This window comes from Solea senegalensis, linkage group LG4, assembly GCF_019176455.1.
Source record: "Solea senegalensis isolate Sse05_10M linkage group LG4, IFAPA_SoseM_1, whole genome shotgun sequence".
Taxonomy (NCBI): Eukaryota; Metazoa; Chordata; class Actinopteri; order Pleuronectiformes; family Soleidae; genus Solea; species Solea senegalensis.
Window position 1 is genome coordinate 9388838 of NC_058024.1, and position 27108 is coordinate 9415945.

Sequence of the window (27108 nt, forward strand, 5' to 3'; positions counted from 1 at the left end):
CAGGGGGAAACGAGCAGGACTGTTTGGCATGTGTGTAATATGTGGAATGCATCTGTGGTGGCCAGACTTCAGCGCTCACTGCCACACATTTAGGCGTGAGCACTTAAAGAGCTGTTAAAACATGCAGCAGCATGTGTGTTTGCACATACAGTACACGACAGGAAACCTGCTGGTGTGCGGCACATGCTTCTAACCTGTGACTGTGGACACGGTCGTGTCAGTCAGTCGATGGTTTCTACTCTCACACTGCACATGAAAAGGTTTTTGAGATGAACATTGTGTTGCTCGCTGCAAAGAAAGCCCAGAACTCTCAACTTCATGGTGGCTCTTTTTGTTTGTTTTGGAAGTTTTCATACACAATTTTTCAGTTGTCTGTATACAGTAGAAAGATCTGTATCAGTAAATCAGAGAGAACTATTTAAAAACTAAACTCTTCGGTGAAATATCATCTACCGTCCTCACTGCTTACACGTCCAGGTCGAGTCAAAACATACAAAAAAAAAACGGATCTGGAAAAGCCTGTTTCACGAGACAAACTATCCATCACAGACGCACATACTCTTTTGTTGTTCATGTGTTTATCGTTGGAGGATCAGGGACGGTCAAAGAAATCCCTGCCCCCCTGATGCTCGTGTGACTAACAACGTTGTGCTCCAGATATTGAGCCACAAGTGGGCGTTTGTCACCTGAACACAATGTGGGAATTAACCGTGTGCCAAGCCCTGCTCGCCTTTTTTTTAAAGTGACCCCACTGGTTTTACCAAGTGGCAGAGAAAATACAAACAGAGACGAGGTCTTTTCATCTGTCATCTCTATCTGCTCTCACCCTGTATGTTTACATGCACAGCGTGTACCGGGGTACACAATCGCAACACTCCACTACACTAGGTGACCTCCTTATGCCTCTTTTCACAGTGTTGGTATTAGGCATTTTTTTGATTGACCTATAACATCACAAATTAAAACAGCTATGGCTGGCAACTGGGGTTCAGTCTCACTGGTGGCTAGTTCGCATATCGAGCACTGTTACGTGTCTCTCTACATCCATTAACTTTAAAACATTTTTTAAGCTGACAGAGCATTAATTCACATCTTGCCATGTTTTTCCTCACTGCTGTCTTCTTCTGTGCGCTACCTTTCTTCTTGTGGGCAGTTGAACAAATAAAGGTGTGTTCCATTTACATCAAAAGTCGGAAAAGATGGAAGTGACCTCCAAGTTGACCTTGTTCCAGAGAGAAGTCGGCTTTCAGTGTTGGGAATCCAACTCAAGGGGACGCTCCAGAAGGAACTCCACTATTGAATTCACATGTTTCAATCAGGCTTTGGGCTCGAGGCACCTTATCTGCACTGAAGGACAATCTTTGTGGCAGCAGTTTGTTGAAGGTCCTTTTCTATTCCATCATAATTGTGTCCCAGTGCACAAAGCAAGGACAGTAAAGACATGGTTTGACTGTGAGTTTGGTGTGGAAGAACTTGACTTGACATCGAGCACCTTTGGGATGAACTGGAGCAGAGATTGTGAGCCAGGCCTCCTCGTCCTACATCAGTGCCTGGCCTCATAAATGCTCTACAGAATGAATGAATCTTGAGGAAAAGTCTTCCAAGAAGTGTGGAAGCTGTTACAGCTGCAAAAGGGCGACCAACTCCTTATTAAAGTACTGGTGTAATGGTCGGGCGTCCCAATACTTTTGTCCATAGAGTGAATGTATTTGAAAAGTCTGGTTTCAGTCAAACGTCAAGCAAACATAGCGAGTGATTCTCTCTTTGACTGCAGCAGTTTCTCACATTCGTCTTCCTTTCATTTTCTCCTGTGACATCTCTCCGACAGGTATTCTTTCTACTTTCACCTTTTTACCTCTTTGCCTCTTCCTCCACTTCTGCAGTGGCGGTGATGCAGATGTGGGGATGGATATGAATCAATGTCAGCGCTGCAGCACGGCAGTGTATTGGGTTTCAGCAGGTCACCTTAGTCTGCCTGAATGTTTTCAAGCTAAATGTGGTTAGAAGGCTGCAGGAAGAGAGGGAATTATGACTGCAGGGCTGATAGATGACTGACAGGTTAGCGGAAATAATTGCTGGATGGGAGTTTCTGGGGGAGAAGGAGAACAGGGACAAAGCAGTGGGTGGACTGGAGGGATAAATAGACTCAGAGGAGGTGTTGACTAAAGGACAGAGGAAGGAAGACGGAAAGCGGAGAAAGATTAATGGTCTCCATCATTACTGTGCCGCGATCCCGTCTTGGTAACCTGCCTGATATTTCACAGATTTATACACCGAATGCGTCATGAGTTGCACTATGAGCCAGAATCCATCCAGGCCTCGAAGAATGAATGAAAACACAACTCACTCAAAACAATTCACAGCAAATGATGCCAAAAGGGAAGTGGAAGAGGACAGAGGTGGAGCTGGGCAGAGGAAGTGGACAGATGTCCCGAGCACAGTCGGTCCCTGAAGTGACAAATGGAATAGTCATGTTTTTTTGTATCATGCAGGCGAGGAGGACAGTGTGCGTGTATTTGTTACCTCTTTAGGACCTTGTCAGGACCAGTAGTCCCCATGGAGACTATAAAACCTGGTCCTAATGAGGCAGAACCCCCTTTTTTAAGATTTGAATTGTGGTTAGGTTAAGGTTAGGGATAGCACTTTGTTTAGGTTGTCCAAATGAATGAAAGTTAATGAGAGTCCTTAAAAGGATAGCTGCACGAACCTGTGTGTGTGTGTTTGTGTGACTCTCACCCTCTCACACATCTGGGATCCAGTCGAGCAGCTGGTTCAGATTTGTCCCAACTTTCTCTGCCTTTGTTTTAGCTCTGCTCTCTCAGTATTTTGCATTCCGGTTTTCATTGACATGCTTTTATTATTATTATTTATTAACGTTGTTGTTGTTATCATTTTCAGTTTAAATGTTGTTTCTTCTTCCTGTTTACTCTTGAGCCTTTTCCAACTCCTTCAATCTGTCTCTCTTCTGCCACCCACGTTCCTGTTGCCCTCGGCGATGTGATGCTGTTGTGGAGGAAGATGAACCGAAATGCGTCAGAAATGTTTTTTAGCTGACTTTAACTTCAAACTGTAGTGTCTCTGACTTCTGGAGATTCTTTATTTTGTTGTTGCTGTTATTGATTTATTATTCCACCTCTGTTTGCTGTTGCGTTCTTCATGGAAGGAGGCAACTCTGGAAGTCCATTGGAAAATGACAATGACAATTAATCACATGAGTAAACATTTTCTTGAGGAGTTAAAGGTTTCACTAGTTTCAGCTCTTCCTCAATAAAACATGATGCCAATTTGATATTTTCATGTAGACGACAAAGCCCGACACATTGAGTGGACACCACATGATTGACAGCTACAGTAAGTATTAACCAACAGTCTTGATGACCGCTCAAACCTGCCTCACACTACGCTACAGCCATTCGCACACAGGAGCAACGTGGGGTGTCTTGCCCAATGACACATTGGCAGGTAGACTAGCAGAGCCGGGACTCAACCCACAAGCCTCCAGTTGAAAGACGACTCGCTCTACCACTGAGCTACTGTCGCCCCAGTAGAATTCACTTCCTGTTTGCAGTCGTTTCGCGTTACTAGTGTAATGTTGCTGTTGCCTCCATCTGTCTTGACATAAAGCGAATCGCTTCCTGTGTGCAGTGTGGAAAAATATCCCAGGGGGAGTGTAAGATCTAAACACTAGTGTACTGAGAGCCTTTTTTGTGTGAAGCTGATGGGCTTATACAGCGCAGTGTGAACTCATTTGACTATGGTCTGAATGCAACAGACATTTGTTTACATTTAAATGTTACACACCACCAGTGTCATCTTCTTTTTGTTTTTTTGTTCGCACCACGTTGAGACATTTATCTTCCGTTCGCTCCCTCACTGCATGCTCACACAGGATTGCGGTGTGTTTGGCACCTCTCGTGATTGATTGACAAGCCAATCATCTACAGAGACACCAGGAGGAATGGAAACACTCAGAAAAACCGATGGATTCTCCTGTCTCTCATTCTCATCTCGTCTTTGAAAACATTCCCATCTGGCCCGTAGCTCTCCCACACACACACACACGCAAAATCACATATATACTCACATGCACTCTTTGACACGGGAAGCGCTTTCTTTCCATTTGTTCAATGGATCGCATACAAGTGGAAAACCTCAGAACAGCTGAAACTGCGGTCAACAGTCGATAACGCACACAGTATGTCTTAGAGCAGGAAGGACGGATGCTCAATATACCATTACTTTGGAATGTGGGTGCAGGGAATTACAGCGTGTGTCACAGTGGAGTGGACAGATGCAGCCCAACAGTGAGGTTTTGTAAGATGGATTTTTGGCCAGAGTGGAGGGAGATGAAGACTTGACAGTAAATGAAACAAGCATGACTAAAAGTTCACAGTCACTGCAACTGTAGCGGTTTACTTTGGACCGGAGTGCAAGAAACGGATCAGATTGTGGGTCGACATTTCCCCCTGCAGCCAAACACATTTTTCCCCCAGTTTTATGATATACGCATTAAAAAGCAGAAGCAGTATAGTAAATCTGAACGTAATAACTCTTCCAGAATAATTCAACACTTGATGTATTGCCCTAATGTTTTTGGCAAGAACTATCATGAGGCCATTGATTCGTAATTCTGCCCCGCGGCCAAAATCAATTGGCTGTTTTATGGTTTAAAATGTCTCCAAATATATAATTTCAGAAATCCATAATGTCTTTCAGCCCGCGGCACATGTCAGCACATACTATATATGTTTGCTTTCATGAACGAAGCGGTTTGAATGTTGTCCGTCAGACGTTCAGCTGATCCGTCCAGGGTCCATTTACATAAGTTTTTCAGTTTTGAATTGCATTTTAAATGTCTTATAGCAGTGGTTCTCAAACTTTTTATACCAAGAACCACCTGAGAAAATATCGAGCTCTTGAAGTAACACCATTATCACCAACGTTAAAATACAGTGGTGTAAATAGGTCAACGGGTCGGCAGATTTATTCCCTATAAGATCATTTGCTCTCTCGTCATCCTCTTCTTCCTCACATATACTTCACACACTGGTATAGTGACTTTAGATTAAGATGGAGCAAGAGATAAGGTGATAAGGTTAATTTATTTTATGTTTTATTTTCTACACATATTAGGTAAATAGGGCACTCTAAATTTGACTATAGGTGTGAGAGTGAATGGTTGAATGGTTGTTTGTCTCTATGTGGCCCTGCAATAGACTGGTAAACTGTCCAGGGTGAGATTGGCACAGCAACCCCCTTAACTTAATAACCTAACTCACACTTCCAAATCTTAGCCCCAATCTTAACCAGTTCCTTTAGAGATGAGGTTCTGCCTCATTAGGACCAGGTTTTGCTCTCCATGAGGACTACTGTACGTACATTTTGACTGTAACGTCATACATGTTCCAGACTGCGTCTCTGTGTCCGGCTTGCTTTGTTTCTGTAGCTGTGTCTCTGTGTCTCAGTGTGTGGGGGTCTTGCGTAAGACCACCCGTCGAGTTAATGTAAACTAGTCTCCATTCTCTCTCAAACCCTGAACTTTCCCCAAACTTTCCAGCCAGTTTCTCATTTCTCCCGTCACATCAGTGCCTCGTGTTACGTGTTGTGACACGTGCGCTGCTGAGAGACGTCACTGATGTCTGACTGAGAAGATGCTTTACCGTTCAGTGAAGGAGGGGAACATGTTTTCCATTGTCCTCCACTGTAAAATAATCCTCTGGTGTTGTCACCTCATCGTTAATCCTGACATTCAGCTGCAGAGAGAAATCAGGGCAACATTCACAATTATAGATAGTAGTGAAATCACAAATACAGTCTTAAATTTAAAATTAAATGAGTTTTCTATCCTTTGAGTTCTACATCATGACCTCCACTGTGATCTGTGTCCTTTCTTACTTCTTCTTGAAATTCCCGCATTCACAAAAAGTCTGAACTGGGTTTTGACTTTCCCACTGGTCAAAAACTTAAGTTTAATCACCAAGTTTAAAAAGTTTTTGTTACATTTCCACTGAACAGAAACAGAAAGTGTAAACTGGTTTTTGATATTCCCACCCATCAAAAACTCAATTAAACCCAAGTTTAAACTGTTTTTTGTTACATATCCACTAGACGCATAACCTGTAATGAAAATTCCTGTTTCCAGTTTTACATCATGTGCATTCATCAGCCATCGTCTGCATGTAAAAAGCATATTATTGTTTGTAGCAAACCTTAGTTCAGTTTTTAAAAATTGCAAAATGCAACACAAAATGCAAAGCTCTCCGAGTTTACTGACATTTGGAATTGTCCTCCTTTGAGATAAAATGAAGACGTGGAAACTGCAGTCACCAGCGTTTCCTGAAAGACGGGAGTGAAGTGAGACTTTAATATCACTCAGTGTGTAAACACGAGAACACTCTGATTATAGGTTTTACTCTTTAAATTTGCCCCATAAAATGTAACTTCTATGATTAGATGTAATTATAGCCAAATGTGATTTGAGTAGCTGCAAGTGGTTGAACTGGTTAGTAAAAGTATGATTAACCTGATCATAGTTATCCAATTATAATTACAGCGTGGCAGAGTGAAGTAATCAGTGCTCGAAGACTGAAGCCGTGTAAACAAAATTTGTCCAGAAAAACACGCAGGCAAAACTTGAGCAGTGATTCATGTCTGCTCTCAAGTCATTTAAAAATGATTTAGATTTTTATTTTATAGAATATATTCAGCTCATGCAGTATATATCCTTATATATACATTTATAGAGATGTTTGAAGTTTGCACTTCCTGTGTTCTTATATTACTCACTGTCTATACTGCAAACAATATTCTATTTTTGATTATCATATATATTGTAGATGAAAAATGCAGGTTTATTAATTATTCCCTTTTTGACTGTTTTGACCCGCTGTGGGACTAATTAAAAGGCCTTATCTTATCTTTACAAACACCGTAACAAAAATATGAACAATAAAGCAGATTAAATGGAGAAAAGACAAGAATTCACGCTTTAAAATAACAGCATAATTTGACGGTTGAACCAAAACCAGACCTCGGGTTACTTTGTGGCTAAGATCTGATCAAAGTGCCTCGAGTGTAGTAACATACTGCACACGATCACATAATTACTTAATGTCGAGCAGACGGCAAGAATGTGCTCTTTTCCTCCGTCTTTGGCACCGACGCTCCGTTCAAACTTGTTCCGGTGGACGAACGTGTAAAGAGACACTTGATTCTGCTGGAGTTCCACCAGAGCTGCCATTGATAACCGGAGGGAACCTCACATCTGTGAGCAGAACGACGGTCAAATATGACACGAACTGTCACACTGTTTCACTCCACTGTTTCACTCCCTAATAATTTGGCCAGCACACAGCAGCTAAAATTTGAAGACACCCATGATTGTCGGAAGGGCCAGATTGGGACTGAAATGTGGCCGGTTAGCCCCAATGATGTGGGGCAGGCTTTACACTACATGTCCATTCATCGTTCCCGAAATGTGTCGGTCATGACCAGATGGCTTGAATTGGTGTTGTCTGATCGCGGCATAAGCCTTGGCCGAGGTCTGTGCTCTCTCTGAGTATCATACATGTGTGTGTTTCAGAGTCTTATCTGTGTCACACATTCTTTAAGGAGGAAGTCACACTATGTGCCGAGTTCAGAGCAACAGTGGCTCCTTGTGCTCAGCACAGCGGGAGGAATGCAGAGTTTAATCTCACCGGCATCTAAACCTGTCTGTATCAGCTCGTTAATATCTGTGATGCGCGCAGCTCTTAAGCCATATAAGGACAGCGTGCAGCGCAGTCCGAGAGAAGCTGCGATGACATGTGACGTGATTTTGTTTTGATAAGATGTTTGAAGTTCGCACTTCCTGTCTTCTTAGCAATGCAGGTTTAAACAGGTGTTTTACAGAGAGGGAGAAGGCCTGGGTCCAAATTCTTGTTTGCAACTTGACTTTGACGACTGTTGGCGTTTGTTTACAGTGAAGACTCGTGCTAGTGTCTCTGTGTGTATGTGGCCAGAAAAGCCTGTTTTTGAGAAGAGGTGGAAATATCTTAAAAGAAAACACTTTCATTCTGATTTTTAATTTCTCTTTCTGGCTCTCAGCTCCAGGCTTATGAGGGCGATGATACGTAGGTGTGTTAGTCACTGGCGTCAAAGTGTGAGAATTATCTATTTAGTCAGTACAAAGTAGAAAATAGAAAATTACACCCACATCCAGTAAAAGAAAAACATTTAGAAGGGCGCTGGATCAGTCAAAAATCTTCATAACAGTGAAAATGAATGAAAAAGATCTTTTTTTTCTATTACAAACTATTAATATTTATTGTTATTCTTATTATCCTCAATAAAAAAATTGAGATTGGATTAGATATGATTTAATGCATTTGATTGAATTACATCAAATTAGATTAGATTTAATAGGTTTCTGATCCACAAGGGAAATTAATTTTGCTCTGGTCAGCAGCAACAAACAAGACAACAAATGTGGAAATATATTCCACTGCCTGACGTACTCAGATTTGTCCACTGGTGATCAGATCACTAGAGATGTGATGAGGCAAAAGAGTCTTGGGAACAAAGTAGTTAAACACCGCAGGGAGTCTTCTTCTTCTTCTTCCTCCTCCCCTGCTTTTCTCATGCAGGCTGCTTCTGTGTGTGTTGGGGGTGAAGAAGTTGCAGTTGGGGATGAGCATGAAGTCCTTAGTCATCTTACTTTCAGAAAGTTTACCCATGAGAATTAGTTTGGCAGAATCAGCAAAAGTTTGCGATAGCGTCAGCTTTCTATCCGACATAGAACCTGTGTTTTGGGAGCACTCAAATTCTATTTTTGGAGAACAGGTCCCAGAGTGAAAAACTTCCACATTTAAATATATAACTTTTTTGTTTGTTCTCCCCTTGTGTGTGTGTGTGTGTGTGTGTGTGTGTGTGTTTTCTCCAGGTATTTCTGTTTCCTCCCACAGTCCAACAACGTGTTGAAGATAACTGGACACTAAATTAACCATAGGTGTGAATGTGAGTGTCTCATGTTGTCCTTATGATGAACAGGTGACCAATAAAATGGTGCACTATTATAATGGTGCTTTATTGTCATGATACAACTGAAATTGCACAGTGAAATGACGAGGTCAAACAAACTGAGGCCATTAACTATTCAGTAAAATGTGTGCTGACATTATTAATCAAGTGAGACGTAAAGAAATGTTCCCATTTTGCAGTGTTATGGCTGTTCAGTAAGCTGTCACTCAACCTGCAAACTGCGACACTGGCTGACACTTCATTAAGTGTCCTGTGTACCTATGAAATGGCCAGTTTGAGTTTTTAAACTCTGTTTCTTGCTGTCATGCTGGTTTAAGGTATTACGGCAACAGAGCGATGATCGTGTGACTCTGTGATGATGTAACTCGGACTGTATTTGTCAGAGTCAGCAGTGTGGTTTCCTGTGGAAGTCGTTGTTCTCCCTGTTCCACTCCCTGCCATCATCTCTCAACAAGAGAGGAGAGAGAGAAACAGCTCTGTTCCACCTGGCCTCGGTCGCGGTTACAATACATTAGAGAGGAATTATTTCTGTCTGCTTTGCACTCTGCAGCTTCCAGCACACTTCCTGTGGTCTGCTGCTGGAATGTGCTCAAGAATGATAAAATGATGTTACCACATCCCAGACAACTCTACTATACCGGGAGTATTCCGAGATGTATTGTGTTTATAGTGAGTGGTGCACCCAGCGACTGCGTATGAGGGAAAATAACAGAGACACATCACATTCTGGTCAATGTTGGGCTTCTTTGAGGCCAGCGAGCAGGTGGTCTGACAGCTGCTGAAGCACAGATACTCTGTCTTCTCTCTTAAAGTGAGTTCAGGGCAGTCGGTTGTAGAATGGAGCTACTAAAATGCCACCATCTCTGGGAAACAGCCTGGCACTCACTCAAGATTTTAGCCACTTAACAAAAGGCTCAGCTGATAAAAAATCTATGCCTGCTTCAATGCACAATATCTTAAGAATAAGTTTGCCTCTTTGTTTTGATGTTTCAATGTGTTTTCCACCTGAAAGTGGAGTTTTCTAAACGGCTCACTCCCTGCACAAAAGTCCAGAGAGAAAACCAAACCGATTTTACATCATACCACACAAGAGTTGTTGATGCCCTGCTGCCTCCATCAGTAAGTCCAAATGTGTCATAGGATGACTTCAGTGTTTGAAATCCTTTATTCGGAGTTACTCTAGTGACTCAAACGTGCCAAACGAGGCAGCAGTAGATCGGCAGCTCCTGTGTCCCGTCGAGCTAAAAACACTGATTTTCTCTATGGACTTTGGTGCGGGAAGGTGGGCACTTACAAACTTGAGTAGCCAGCAGGAAAAGGCTGTCTAACAGCTTAAAAAGTGTCTGACATAAGATATTGTAGAGTTAAGAAGGTGTAGATTTTATTACATGAGCCTTTTATTAAGTAAAATCGGTTTTTAATTGTTTCCTTGTCTGTGCGGACACGCTGTACCACACCGGTTCTGAGAGTCGGCAACACAACCGCACTTCAGAAAGTGTCAACACTGTCATCTGTTATCCTATGCTGCTAATAACGTCCTGTAGACTGTAACTTTATTTTTTTTATGTGAGGCATAAATCCTCCACTGTGACCACAGACGTGTCAGAACTTGTTGTAACGGCTCTGCAACACTAATTATACCACAGAGTTAACTGTTGAACCCTGTAGCATGTCAATCAAGGGTGTCATTTGTTTTTCAAATTAAAAGGAAAAAACGGATAACGAGCATTTCCTATTTCGTTCAGTTTTGATTTTTCCATCTAACGCAAGGTACGTGATGGGGGAGCAACAATCATAAAACTGTCTGCAAATCAACATAACATGACATGACTGATTGATTTGTATGCTTTTTGCTGGAAGTAAGAGGGTCATAAGTTAGAAAGATATTCACAGATTCAAACTATCAAACTTAAATACACTTTGTATTTGGTATTTTGTTTAAAAATGATAAAAAAAAACCATATATTTTTTCAAACTGAATGGTGTAGTACAACCTGCAGGAGAGGAGTGATGTTTTCATAAAGTTTGATGACACTACACTGTATTATTGTGAAGTTATTGACAATTATTACTAATAATACTGAACTTTCCATTTTACATTTGAGCACAATATTGGAATGTTTTTTTTTGAAAAACACAGATTCACTTCTCTGCTGTGAACTGCTACAAAATCAATCAAATAACATTGGCTTTTAAACTTTAGGCATGATAATGGGATGAACCTATATTTATAGCCATATAATGACAGAGTACCTGATAATAATTATTAATTGTCTGTGAAATTCTGCTCTCTCTGCACTGTTAGCCGTCCTGTATCATAATACGTAAATAAGTGTTTGTCTAGTTTGACCGCATGCTTGATTCATTTAGCTGACGAACTCTGTCTCAGCACATGACTTTGTTTGTAGTCAGCTAAGTTGTTTGTGAAACCATGACGCCGAGGCTGCAGGAACACAAGTGAGGGTTGTCCCGTTTTTTGTCCGTATCATGTTTGGTCTCTTTGTCTTCACGGCCATCGCTGCAGTCAAATGTTTTTTCAGGGGAATGAGTGTGATGTTTTGTTATGTGTTGGGATGCAGGGAGGCGGGGCTTATGGGGAGTGCAGTGAAGGCATCTTTGTTGACCACATATAAGATACTAGTGTTTGGCTTGGCTCCTTCTTAGAGTGAAAAGATCGTCTGTTTCAGTGAATGTGTGTCTTTTGTGTGGATCATTTCGTGAAAGCTCTTTTAATTGAGTCTCAGTGTGTGTGTGCGTGTGTGTGTGTGTGTGTGTATGCGTGTGTGCATTTAGTGGTATAGAGCTATAGTGCAGGAATAAAATGAGTTATTTTTTTTCTTTCTGAAGTCGTACAGATAGAGGTGTACAATCCAATACAATCCAATAATCCTATATATCACATCATGCTTCACTGTGTAGGTAAAAAATCAGCTGAGTCAGAGGCTTTTTTTTTTTCTTTTTTTGGGAGAACAATATTTGTTACACAGTTGGAGAATTATGTCTTTGAAATGACTCAACACAAATGTGTTGTTAACAGCTTCATAGTTCATGAATGGTCTAAAATGACTGTATCGGACTAAACTTGGTATCGGTAGATAACGCTGTTTTATGAGACACAAAAAGTGGCATTGTCCCACCTCTTAACAAAATATCAATGCAAGTGTTGGCGCTGACAAATGTTCGTGTGCTACACTAGGATCGTCTGAAAAGTTTGTGTTGTACTAAGTGCTACAGTAGAGGTCGTAAATTAGCCTCATTAGCCTCACATCAAGAGCCAAGGGATAAGCTTAGTGGAAGCGTGCCACCTGCATGTATTTGGAAATCACCCAAAATGTCAGGTAAAGAAAGCTGAGAAGTCTCAAAACAGCTTACACAGCAACAACGTAACCAATCAGAGAAAGAGAGGGCAAACCCTCCCCTTACAGGTTAAAAAAAACGATTAGGAAAGCTTGACCCAAGCTAATCGTTTAAAGGATAAAGATAGAAAACTGAGTTGATTTTCTCAAGAAACCCAAAAATTACATGTCCACAAACCAAAGATACTCCCCTGCCATGTAGAGGAGCAGAGAAATCAGAACATGTGCACATTTTTATTTTATAAAAACATATTTATATATATTTTAAACACATGATTCTAAGATCGCAAAATAGTAGTAGGAGTAGTAGCTGCAGCTCTAACGCTGATATAGAACATAGAAGTATTACACTGCAGCCGTTGTAATTTGCTAAATGTGGTGGTTTCTAATTGCAATTTCAATTTAAAATGATTCATTGTTCAGCCCTCTCTCTGTCTGTCTCTCTGTCTGTCTCTCTGTCTTACACACACACACATGCACACACACCGTCCATGCCAACAGCTAATGAAGGAGTGTCACAGACAGACAGTCTGGGCAGCGGGAGACATGCACGAACGAAACAAAGAGAAAGGGGAAGTGAAGGATTTCTGTGGGATGAAACTAAGACGTCGTGGAGGAAGAGAAATCAAAGCTTATCAGAAACGTATCGAAAACCCCTTTGAAGATGCAGACACTTTAATGAAAAAAACGCAAATGTTTGTTGGAGGTGAAGAAAACTGTTCTGAATGTGGAATTGTTTGAGACAGAAGAACAAAGAAAAAGGGATGGGCTGGAGTTACTGTCCCCCCTCCCCAAACCACCTGCGTCTGCTCACCGTCAGACAAAGACAATTATCCAAAGTCATCTGATCTCAGCTTCAGTTTTGGGGGGAAATATGTGAATGTATGCAAGGTTATAGAAAAGATGTTTAACTTGCATTTTGTGCTTAAGATAATTCCATCAATATTTCAATGGAAATGTGTCTTTATTATGAAGAAAAATCCTTAAAATAACTGCTCAAAGGGGAACTTAATTTTATATTATGATATAGTATTTAACTGCATTTGTATACATAGTTTACAGCTTTTTTTCTGCTTCCTTTTTATTAATTCTGTTTATTATCACCATTTTTATACACTGCCGCCTCGAGAAGTAAGCAGTGTTCTATTTAACCTACTATTTCATCAAATAATAAAAACATTTCTCTAAATGTTTTAAGAAAAATAATGAATTTTGTAGGAACAACAGAGCTGTTTGTAGCTTTTTAGGCATTTTGCGAGATACTTGAGGGTACTTTCCTCCTCCTCTCCTCCTAACACACTGGGTCTTTCCATGGCTACATCAGCAGCAGCGTCCTGTATTTTGGTTAATGATGTTGCAGGAACATGTGTCAGAGGAGAGTGAGCTGTTTATAAAAGGAAGAAGCTGTAAGAGTGAAAGAGGGATGGACAGACACATCAGACAAAGAGGAAATTGGTCAGTAACAAAAAAAAGGAAGGCATGAGCAATGATGATGGCTGTTGCCATGGTGATTGGGGTCAATGAATGGTTGCCATGGAGCTGCTACTTGGAATTCTGGGAAGGGGATATTTTCATGTGTGTGTGTGTTGTCTGAACTTGTGGGTGGAGCCAGATGAAAATGTCCTGTATATACATTATAAATGAGTTTACAGTGGAAGTCTGTGAAAGACAACACACGCACAAAGAAAATGGGTGAAAAAGTCTGGACAGAAATATCTGTCCACTGTTAATCCAGAGAATGATGACACTTGAAGTGTTTCCTTACAGTTGCCATGGTTACTGCTTATTGATGCAACTGCCGTGTGACAGCAACATGTTGATAGAAATATTCGTCAACCACAGATACAAATACAACCATGTCACCCACGACATGTGACATGTCTGTTCTCAGTCTTCTGTAGCGTGTTATATTAACTGGACATGTCTTATTCTGTGACTTGCATTTAAGACATAACTGTTCTCAGTCTTCTAAGTACACAGCGTGTTATATTAACTAAAGGACATGTCTTATTTTTTTGCACATGCACACACACAAAATACGAACTGGAGAAACAGACCATTAATGTTGTTCAATAAATGTTTATTTAAGGGAAGCAAAAATAATTTTCCACCCCAGTGGACAATAACGACATATTCTATTCTATTCTATTCTATTCTAGTAGGTCTCTCTTTCTCTGTGTGTGCTTTGCTTTATAATCACCTGATGTCAGTGCAAAATGAGGTCATAGCTCATCACAGCCTGAACTGCTGAGTCAGCTTTCAAATAATAACTGTTCATCCTGTACTAATCTGTCCATGTAATGCTATGTATGTCTAGATTAGAACAATATTTTTTATGCATTTTAGGTCAGTGGGTCAGATTAGGCAGCGCCAACAGATCAGGTTGACCTTAACCTAAATCTAATCTAAACCGAAGTTTAGAAATGGTCAACCTTTCGTTTAAGCAGCAGGAGTGGCAACGTTGGCTATTCAAATCATGTTATGCAAATATTCCTACACAGAAGGTAACCCATCAAATCACATTTATGTGCTGAACTCTAACACCACACAGTCCAGGCTGAGGTCTATGACAAGGTTGTTGTTCCCCATTCCGATTATTTTGCTGTACAAAATGCACCCAACATGGCTGTCATCACATTAGCATTACTTTAGCAACATTAGCAACTCTTGCTACATAGTTAGCCATGACAAACATTGCTCTGCTAACCTCTGATAGCCATCTTTAGCACAGAGCATCAGGTGGCGTGTGAGTCAGTTGTTAAACTTGATGAGATGCCGCTATCGCTAACGGCTAACCATTTAGCCTGTTTTCTGCTCATTGAGAAGTAAAACGATACGTGCTTTCACGCCAGAGTCTCCAAAAGTCATCAATAGAAAAAGTCGGAAGATTTGTCCCTCATTGCTTTTTTTTGAAAAACTGTTGCTAAACATAGCGACAAAGTTGCTAAGTTGGCAACACTGAACGTATATCATGCTAGTCATTATTAGCAGTAAATAACAACACTCTATGGGGTATTTTGTACACTCAAACAAATGCCCATGGATAAAAAATGAACAGTACTGTGTGTAAAACTGACATACTTGAGAAATGTAAATCACAAGTGCAATTAATTGTAAAGATAGCAGATTTTTATGCCATCTTGGAGTCCGAAGTGGACTACAATTTGAAACTTCCCATTAAGGACATGTACACTTGTACTTCTGATTGCAACTGGAAATTGCCAGTCTGCTATCTGACCACAGAGCAAAGTTGTAAAATATGAAGTGTAATTTTACATATTTCTTATTATTAATTCTGTTTATTACCACCATTTTTGTACACTGCTGACTCGAGTGTATAAATCAAATCTTTAATCTTAGTATCTCATGCTAGCCATTGTTACATTTGTATTTCTGAATGGAACTGGAAAGCACCATGAGTGAGGCTTCATTGGCTATCGGAGGACTTGTTGGTCTTTCCGCTGCTGTTCTCCTGTTTGATGTGAATGTGATGCTGTGTGACACATGGAGTCTGGAAGACATGGAGGCTCAGATGTGCAGTATCTCTGGGCTGGAAGCCTTGCCATGTGGATTTGCGTGTGTGCGATTTGCTCTCGTGTGAGGAGATTGGACTGGATTGCCACGCGAGCTTCACGCTAGAGTACACACACACACACACACACACACACACAGCGTGAAGGGCCAGAGTAGATGTGGATGCTTGTTGGAGCTGATGGGAGAACACGTGGAGCAATTGCACGTGATGATCCCCTTCCCCCCTCACTGGTGATGTCAGACTGTGTACAGTATGTTAGCACTGGCTGCAAGTATGAGCACACCCCCCTTCTCCATCATCATCACCATCATCATCATCATTACGACAGCTAAAATGAGTTTATCTAATCTTTAAAAACACACACACAGAAATCAGGCGGCACTGGAACACAATTTCCATCTACATGTAACCATTATGTCTCGCCACGTTACCAATAATCCTCTGTGGGAGTCAGTCCTATGCCATTTCGCTTTAATCCCATAGCTCTCTAGTGCATTGAGCCTGAGGAAAATGAATAGCTGAATATGATATACTACAGGGGTGGTGGTGAATAAGGACAAACATACACTCACACTCACTGGCCACTTTATTAGGTACATGACAGAACAATAATAACAAATGACAGGAGTAGCATCCCGTGTGGTCTGAAGTCTGAATCTGCTTCAATGGTTCAACCTGTGATGGTCCTCTGTAAACAAGTGGTTACTACTACGAGTTATATTTTTGCCCAGAGAACTGCTGCTCACTGGATATTTTCAGTCCAGTCTCTGTAAACCCCAGAGATGGTCGAGTGTGAAAATTCCACTTGATCAGCAGTTTCTGAAATACTCAGACCAGCATGTCTGACACCAATAGCCGTGCCACATTCAAAATCACCTTCCTTCCTCATTCTGATGCCCTCTTTAAACTCCAGCACATCCTCGCCACCATGTCTATACGCCTAAGTGCAGTGAGATGCTGCCATGTGATTGGATAATTAGATGTTTGCATTTAATGTATTTTATGTTTGGACATTTTACACTACCCTACCTTTATTCAGTGTGCTGTGTGTGTACTTGTATTCATATCTATTTTGACCTTGTGGGGACATTTTGTCTTGGCCCCACAACTTAAAATGGTTAAGACCTGGTTTTAGGGTTATGGTTACAACTGGGTTTAGTGTCCTCACTAAGACATAAGAACAAGAGTGAGGGTGTGTGTGTGTGTGTGTGTGCTCTGTAGTTGACTATGTCTATCCACATTGGGAATTAGCTAGTACTTAAATCTGCTACAAAGCATCTTTCTTCTTACTGAGATGAACATAGTTTGTACACTCTACCCCAAAGCAAATACATTTAATAAATCCACAACTACACAAGCGGTTGAACAGGTGTACCTAATAAAATGGCTGGCATGTCTGTACTCTTCAGACACACACACATTTGCCTCTAGCTCTGATTTGGCAATTTTCTTAGTGTACCGATTTTAAAAAACGATCAAACCCTCAAACAAATCTGTCAGCTGAGAAAACACTTGAGAGTCTAGCCCGGGACACAAAGCACAAAACCCACACTCACATTTTTATTGTCCTGCAGTTAAACTCTGACGGCCGGAGCATCGAGCGGCTGTGGTAAATGCAATCAAATGTCAGCGAGTACTTATTGGCAGTGTGTGCCACAAGAAACACGACACGCTTGTAATGAGCTTATCCTCCACATTGAACAGCTGTTTGACATTGAATGTGTTTGGTTCAGAGTGACTTAATGGAGAACATGATGCTCGTTGGATCTGACTCCCCCTGCTTAGGGGAGCTGTGCTATGCTGTGTGTATGTGTGAGTGTTCTTGTATTTGTGGCTTTGTGAGGATCAAACATTGCATATACCATACAGAGTAAGGACATTGTGTCTGGTCCTCACATCTTCAAAGGGTTTTTTGGGTGTTAAGAAGAGGTTTTAGGGTTAAGGTTAGACATTTAAGGTTAGGGTAATGGGCTAGGGAATGCATTATGTCCCTATGTGAGGGTTCTCACTATGAATGTAGTACAAATATGTGTGTGTGTTTTTACTTGTATTTATTTAATTTTAATTGTACAAACCTTTGTACAAACCTTTGTGAGGACATTTTGACCTTGTGGTTTTAGGATTATGGTTACAAGTGGCTTTAGGTAAGGTTAAGGGTTAAGTTTAGGTACTTGGGGGCCTGTGTCCTCACTAAGATATTATTTGTGTATACTTGTATTTGTTACCTCTTTAGGACATTTTGTGGCATGACCTTGTCAGGTCAGGACCAGTTGTTGTCATGTGAATCAAAACCTGGTCCTAATGAGGCGGAAAAACATTTTGTAGGAACTGATTAAGTATAGGGTTAAGATTTAAATTGTAGTTACTTTAAGTTTAGAGTTATGCATTAACTGGTTATGGTTAAGGTTAGGGATAAAGCTTTGTTTTAGGCCATCCAAATGAATTGAAATCAAATGAATGGAGTCCTTCCAAGGATAGCTGTGCAAACCTGTGTGTGTGTGTGTTGTATTTTTAATTTACACGCAGCAGAAAAGCAGGAACTGTGAGCCAGTTTGATAGATTGGACTCCATGCCAGAAATTTCTCCGCAACACAAGTGCTACAAATTAAACCGACAGCTTAATGAAAAGGCTTTTGCTCTCATCACCTCTGTTTTCCCAGCACTAATTCTCTCTGAAACAATCTTAAATCAGCTGTGTGCAGGCCACACAAGAGCTGCGGTCCAGAGATACATCGCTGTCTTTATAAACACTGTGTGAGACAAGAAGACAAGTGCAAAACAGCCACAAGTCAAAAATAAGCATCTCCCGGCATTGTACAAATGCTCAGGAGCAGAAAGGAATTCTGGGAATGTTGTTCTTTGGAGCAGGTGGTGAAGCGGTGATGACCCCGCTGTGCACTTCCCATCTGAAGCAGAAACAGACGCAACCTTTGGAGGGAAGAAAAAACCAAACCATGTGCTGCTGTTGTTCAAGGGTTCACATGTTCTGAATGTTCTCCTGTCGCGAATCAGATCAACTGTCACGGTGTTTTTACAAGTAGAATAGCCGAAGCTGAGGGTGGGGTTGAGCTTGTGTGATGAGATCATCGTCTCCCACGTTTTTTTTTTTTTTTTCCTAGTTAACAGTCGACGTGTTCCAGCACATGCAGGGTGTGACACTGATTCTTGGCCTGAGCCGTGAAAAATCCAGCTGATCCTGCATGAGCACTTTGAGAATACGTTTCGATTTATTTATCTGAGGAGAAACATCGTGTTCTTTTTACTTTAACAGAGTCACATCCCAAGGAATATGTGGTGCACTTTATTAGGTACGCCTCTTCAACTGCTTGTTAACACAAATATCGAATCAGCAAATCACATGGTAGCAACTCAACTCATTTAGTTATGTCATGGTTGAGACAACCTGGTTCCCAACTTACATGCCTCACTTTGCTTGTGTCCAAGACAAACTCACACTGAAACACACACTGAAAGAATAAAGTGAATTATTACAAATGCTTATATGCAAAAATAAACAGCAGTTGTAGGTTTATGCTCCTACTCTCACAGTGTATATGCATAAAAATATTTCCTTTTTGAGTGAGTCTTTGGTACTTTTATGTTTCTCAGACATGATATTTAGGGTCACACAGGTGTCAATAATACATTGCTTAAGTCATTTAAAAGTGGACCATAAAAATGGGTTTTAATTTGTGTAATACTGAGTTCAAATAGAGTGTTTTATTGGGATTTTCTAAATTTAATATGGGAAAATATAATTTTAATAACCTGAGAACCTCAGAGCAGACAAAGCTCTGCGTCCCCCACATGAGCTCTCACAGCCCCTGTGGGGGCTCAGACCTCAGGTTGGGAACCATGGATTTAAGTGACTGTGAACATAGTATGTTTGTTGGTTCTTGGTCAGTATTTTCAGTAACCTTTGATCTTCTGAAACGTTCCTGCACAGTCATCTGTAGGGGGTTTTTAAACAAACAATTCTTGCGGCTGAATTTTATCAGATTGCTTGCAATATTTGTGTGTTCTGTCTTCTGTCTTTTTAACCACTGCTGTAAACCAAAGTTCCCCCTTGTGGGACAATAAAGGTCTGAACTGAACTGAACTACAGAGACCTAAAAAGTGTTTTTTAAATCTGTTTCTGTTTGTCTTTTGGAACACTTGGAATATACTTTGGTCACAACTCAACCAATCATGTTTCGTTTTCACCTTTAAATGTCACGTAAAGACATTCTTGTTGATTGTCACAGGTTCGCACAAGTTCCACGTCCTTCAGGTTTTGTACAGTCATGTTTTTCCTCTGATGTTTGCTTGATGTCTTCAATGAATGGGTGGAGGTGGTGCATGTGCCAGAAACATAACATATACAATTTGACTTATTGAGTCAACCTTTGTGCCCCACATGCAAGGACTTACCATAACAACTGACCCTGTAAATGTGGTCATGTGTGAGTGTGTGTGTGTGGGATTTTTTGTAGGAAGGACGGTAAAAGCTTCTTGTCAAATCCCATTATATTCATATTTAATAAACAACAAGATGAAAACACTAAATGATAACTCATTAGTGTTGTGTGTTATTGTATTGTTGTTCAGAGCGAAGTTGTTGTTACCTTCCCTCGTTGCTGCTGATAGTCTTATGGTTGCCTAAGTAACAGTCAATGTCTCTGCATGATGTCATTCATTGATTTTTTGTTTCTGCAGCTCGGCCGTGGCCACTAATCTTCCAGAACGATGCCTCTGTCGATGTAGTCATCGGGGCTGACGTTAGACTGTGAGACTGTGGTGACTGATTGCAGTTTGATTGGCAGTGAATGGAGGGAAAAACATAAAGCAGACGAGATGATGCTACTGCTGGGGTTTGAATACAGACAACTTTATTCACACGGCTCTACACTGACACTATTTAGAGCCACTTTAGAGGCTTCTTTCATTCACGTTCCACAAGAAATGTTTATCCGTTGCAAACCTGGGTCAGTACTGTGTTGCGCTCCCTCTTAGGATTGATTTTAAAATGTTACTATTGTTTTTACAAGTCAAGTTCCCTTTCCACTTGGCCACGGGCTGCCTCATCTTAAGCTCTGAGGTCTAATAACAGGCTGCCAAAGTCCCGACTAAAAACTCTGTAGCTGCCCTTAAACTTTGTAAAAAGTTACCCATGGAAATGAAATCTGCCCCCAACATTGAACATTTTAAATCACTTTTAAAGACCCACCTCTTCTCTTTGGCCTTCACTTCAGGATAAGAATAGTCAACGCAGACACTTCTTCCTAGATTTTACCTTTTTACTATTTTATTATTTTATTATGTCACTAATTAACTGTTTTACTTTCATGTTATTGATTTTTATGTTTATATTTTTTATGTTGGTGTGCCTTTAACGCTGTAAAGCACTTGGTTGTTTTTAAATGTGCTCTAGAAATGATGCATTGTTTAGCTTGTCTGTCCAATTCAGGATTATGGCCCACAATAATCATTTCTAGGGCTGCAACTAACGATTACTTTCATAATCAATGAATCTGTCGACTATTTTCTTGATTGATCGATGAATCGAGTACTTGTCTGGAAACGATAATGTTCTCAAACATCTTGTTTTGTCCAGAAACCATAAAATGTTTCCATTTAAATTATTTCTTTGTTACACGGAGCAAAGAAAGAATATTCACATGTAAGAAGCTGAAAGTTTGTTTTATTTATTGAAAAAATTCTACTAAAATACTAAAATAGTTGACAATTAATTTAGTAATTGATTGATAATCGATTAATCTAATAATTGATGCAGCCCTAATCATTACTCTGGCTGAACTTCGTGACCATCCCCCTCTCACGAGAGTCTATAGTGTTTTTATTTTTATTGTTTAACAAGAAAAATATCAATCAGGCAGATGATCTGCTGTGGTGCTTGTACCTCTTTTCAGGTACAAGCTGAAAAGAAGAAAAACAACAACGACTCTGTGAAGTTTAAATCGATGTTGTGAACATCTTCTGAATCAGAATCCTCTGGTCTAAAATCTGGAAAGAAAAAGTGTCAGGAAGGTTTGTTTGCTTAGAATGATGTGTTATTTATATTCTCCTCTGTCTTACTGATTTGAATCTCTGGATAATGGTGTCTCATGAGCCTGTTTCATAAATTCTCTGCATAATAGCAGCACAACAATAAAAAGAAATCTGTCTGTCAGTCACATTGTGGTTTTCTGCTGCTCATCCCGGTGCCGCTACCAAACAAGAATTTGAATCTTTTTTCCATCTGTGGTGGTTTTCAGAAAATGGCGATGCCAATTACGGAGGAGCATGTGTGATTAACTGTGTGGCTTTTGTGTGTGTTTTCGCTGCAGAGCTGGCATCGACGATGTGGAGACGGATGTGGTGGAGATCGAGGCAAAGCTCGACAAGGTATGGACCGCACTGCACAATGTTCAGCTCATTAAAACGTCACATTTGATAAATATACAGCACAACGTGTGTCGGTCGCTTTACAGCGTCTGAAACTTCACTGATGTTTGGAAGAAAAATACACAAATACATATGAATGTGTCAGGACGGTGTTTGTCGACTCACAGACAGACATTTGGGTTTTATTCAAAAAGCTCATGACTTATAATATTATATATTTTTTACAACTATAACATTTTTTGTGTTGTCAGTCACGTCAGCTTGTTTTATTGTGTAACTTTACAACATTTTTGCAAAAAACCTTTGGTGATGTTGGTCACGTTTTTTGTGAAGTCATTAACATATTTTTGTCACATTTCATAATTTTATAGCTATATAGTTTTTTCTCACATGACATTATGTCATATTTTCCGGTCATCTTAATAATCGTTAATAACATATTTTGTTACACTCAATCATTTTATGACCTTTAACATTTTGTTACATTTAAGGTTAAAACATTTTACAACATTTTTTGTCAGTCATGTTTTTTGTTATGTTTTTAACATATTTTTTTTATTACATTTCATCATTTTACAACATGTTTTTGTAACATTAGTGTTTTTTTTCCCCTTTTTTCTGGACTAAAAGGCTAGCTAATCTGCTTCCTGCAAACTCAGAAAATGTTCACAAATACAGACGGATTGGTGCGAGGTGCTGCCTGTTTACATGTACAAAATCTAAAAAGCTATATCAATGATATTGTGAATTGTGATTATTTTTACCATGATAACTGTGACAGAAAAAGTCCCTGTTGTAACCTGCCGTCTTGTGGATCATACAAACAGCCAGAGTGAGAGAAAGTGATGAACGAGCTGTTTAAATGATTGTGACGTTTCTTCGATGGTGCAGTCTCCAGGTTTATCGATAGGTGCGCGCAGTCCCTGCCCCCACTCTTAAATTAGCGAGCCAGTAGGCAACACTTTGACATTTCAGACAAATCACACACCAATCACACACACACACACACACACACATCCCATGATTATTTCAGCTCCTGAAAGGTCATGACCTTCTATTGAACCCTGAGCACTGAAAGATGACTGACTCAGGGAGAGAGAGAGGTTTCAATCGGGGTGATTTGTTGTTTTCAGCAGTGTGTCCTCACTCCTCACGCTGCTCTGTCACTGAGGCTCTGGAGCTGCTGACGGATGATCTCACAGAGCATGTTTGAGATTAATGACTGCTGACGCTGCTTGCAGTCACTGTCCTAATGACTGACTCTGCTATAGAGCTGCACAATATATACTATATGGAAAATGTATGCAATATCAACACGGTCAGGGGACAATTCTGTGTAAACGTTGTGACGACCACTCAAAGCTACTTTACACTATTTCGCCATTCACTCACACAACTTTTTTGTAGCCGGTCACCCTGCAGCCGTCACTTTCTATTCAAACTTTAATGTTATTGGGATGGGAGGGATGTAAAGTTCCCCTTTGGATTGTAACTACCTGCTCAAAATGCAAGCTGCATTTCATAAGTTCTATCTAGTAACCATAGGGATGAACTGGCACAAAATCAACATTCGATCAAATCGAACCCTCAACTTTCCAGTTGAAAACTCACACTTCTGCTGAACCAGGGTTGGAGGCTGAATTTACCTTATCTAGCACATGTGCTTTTATGTTACAGTGTGTGTGGTTAGAAATGAATAAACTGCAGTAACTACTGTCATTTCCTGTGAAACATTAATAAAGTATCTATCTATTATATATAGAGTGAATAATTGTTCAGTATATTTGCCTAAGTGTGGCTCTTATGGGCCATTTAGAGTTTGTCAAATCCTACACCAGTGACTTCTGTTTTATCTGTTTCGGTCGATTAACGCTGCGAAGTCTGTCGTGTGGTACCAGATGTGGCATTGTGAGAGCAAGTGGACCCCCATGGTTCTTCCAGTCCATTAATCAACAAATCCTGACACGTACACTGTGCCTATAATGGCCACGTTCAGACCCCGAGGGCTTGAGATGAGATCAGATTCCCTCGACCAGCCAATTTGTTGACAGATATGTTGCCAGACCAGCAGCAGCAGCAGCAACGAGTGAAGAGCAGGCATCGCACTGTTGTACATGGATTCATCACCGTGTCTGTGGTGTGCACATGACACATGTACACCAGTGACTCCCAAAGACTGGGTCAGAAGTCTTGCTTACAGATATGGCTGTAAATAAGTTGCGACAATATGCACAAATTTGCGTTTGTCTTGATTTATATTGTAATTTGTGTCATGATGGTTTACCATCTTTAAAAAAAAAAAAGTGTGCTTCAGTATATAAGGTTTGGGAAACACCCATGTACACTGTAATGTGTATAAGTCAAAAAACATCAAAATATGAAATTATTTAAGTCAGTCCAAAAATGTATTGGTCTGAATTTCACCATGTTTTTCTTACTGTTGTTTCCGTCTTCTTCTTCTTCTTCTTCTTCTTTTCTGACGTTTTATGGAACAAACCATTACTTGATGAATTGTGAAAATAATCAAGAGATTAATAGTTGATAGAAATAATAGTTAGTTGTGGCCTTTTATACAAGTAATAGTAGTTAAACTCCCAACCTGATTATCTGGGTGTGTTAGTCCAAATTTGATTTAGTACAACTTCAACATGTTTACATGGATTTTAAAACTCCAGTTTTAGCCAGACTATTAGAATAGTTTGGACTTTTGCTTGATGAGGGGATGTTAGCAGACCTACAAAAGTGTGTGTTTTTGTTATATGCTCATGTAATTGCTTGAGGTTTGACTTGACGTGTTTCATTTAGGTGGCACTGCTGGTAGAGGCTTTTAGCTGAGATTCTACCTGTCATTTTGGTATGCTACATGTTATGATTGGTGCTTCCTACTGTGTGCAAAGATCACCTGTACTGCACACATCTCACCCAGGCCCCTGTATGGAAGAGATTCTCATTTCCAGCCCGGAATAAAAGTCTAAAGCCGGAATACAGAATAAAAGTCTCACTGCGAGCCGAGCGGCACATCATCACACCACACTCGTCGAGCAGCAACCTTGGGAACTTCTGCACCAAGTGATTTAATTAAAGGTTTACAGCCATCCCGCTTCTGCAATCCTCCCTCACCCCCACCCCCACTCTCCCACTCCCACTCCACCCCTCACCAACACACACACATAGTTGTGATTCTGCAGTGTACACAGCTGGGTGAGGACAGTAGTAATGACAGTGTGCCACTCTGTAGCTTATCATATTCCCTATAAAGTGGGAAAGTGTGGCGGTTGCCAGTTAGTGTGGTTGAGTGGTGTTTAAAAGAGCACATGCCTCTGCTGTGAACTGTCTGCACCTGGTAATAAACTTTACATGTTTACAATTATGGTTTGTGCTCCGTGCATCTGATATCACTCCCTGTGTGACCGATGTCTGAGATTGTGCTTCTTAAGCCTTTTCTATATATTGCTGAAATTCTGGGTGTATGAGAGGGAAAAAATCTTTTCGGTTAGTGATAGTACATTGTGTCACGTCTTCATTGTGACGATTAATATCACGTCACACTGTGAATTTGCCTAAAATAGTCAGCATTGTTAGATTAGAAGTAAAGATAATGTTCTTCTTTTCTCTTCTCGTCCTTACTAGCTGGTGAAGCTGTGCAGCGGGATGATCGAGGCCGGCAGGGCCTACGTCAGCGCAAACAAACTCTTTGTGAATGGCATCAAAGACCTGTCCCAGCAGTGCAAGAAGGAGGAGATGATATCAGTGAGTGGGAAATTATATAACTTGATATATTCATCCATCGCTGCCACTTATCCAAGATCATATCGGGGGGTAGCAGCTCTAACAGAGAGCCTCAGCCTTCCCTTTCCCTGGCCACATCATCCATCTCCACCTGGTCCTTAGACTTCCCCTAGGTCTCCTATACTATTCCAAATGGAAACGCAAAAAAATGTGTACCCTACCAAACACGGCTCAACACACTTAAGGGATATTCAGCTGCGACATGCAACTTAGCCAATAAATGTTGCTGAATTTTGCAGACTGTACGTTTTAAACACTGACCTCAAACCTGTACATTCTGTGAGAAATGTTTGGTGGTCAACTTCTCAACAATTTGGCTCTCAAGTGTCTTTGCTTGTACATTCCAGTGATTCCCCACTGGAATAATAACAGTAAGTAAGTATAAACAGTATTGTCCAGACACACAGTCATCTGGCTCTTTTAAACATGAGCGATGTGACCACATGCACACAGGAGATGTTTATACTGGGAGTGGACTATGGCTATGTGCAGTGAGATTTAAAACCTGCTGCATGCTTTTACTCTCAAGAAAACATTTGGAGCAGATTTCCTGTCGGTGTCACCCCGGCAGCTTTTCTACTCAACATTGGAGGCGTTAACTGTGTCACAGTCACTAACTACTGAGTCTTTAAATTGTTTTATATGTTAAAGTATACAGTGTTTGTGTGTTGTCCACGTTGCAGGAATGCCTTGAGAAGTGTGGCGAGAGACTCCAGGAAATCGTCAACTACCACATGGTAGGTTTCTCCCAAATATGCTCACTGAAGTAATCTATCTATCTATCTATCTATCTATCTATCTATCTATCTATCTATCTATCTATCTATCTATCTATCTATCTATCTATCTATCTATCTATCTATCTATCTATCAAGACACAATACATATTGTTGTACAGCAACCTCAGTTAAGACACTCAGAGACTTAATGTGTGCCCTTACCCTGACCTTAACCATCACTAACTAAATACCTCACTCTGTCCTTTAACCTAACCTGTGACATAAGCCTAATTTTAACTTTAACCAT

The 27108-nt window shown here is 40.5% G+C and overlaps 1 protein-coding gene across 1 annotated transcript in view; it reads left to right on the top strand.

Annotated features, from left to right (window-relative positions):
- The window catches only part of acap3b (ArfGAP with coiled-coil, ankyrin repeat and PH domains 3b), a 63769-nt gene that overhangs the window by 12964 nt on the left and 23697 nt on the right, over positions 1–27108 (top strand). The window contains exons 2-4 of the mRNA XM_044023523.1: positions 22236–22293; positions 25924–26043; positions 26766–26819. Coding sequence (XP_043879458.1) covers positions 22236–22293; positions 25924–26043; positions 26766–26819 — 232 coding nt within the window. The remainder of the gene's footprint in view (positions 1–22235; positions 22294–25923; positions 26044–26765; positions 26820–27108) is intronic.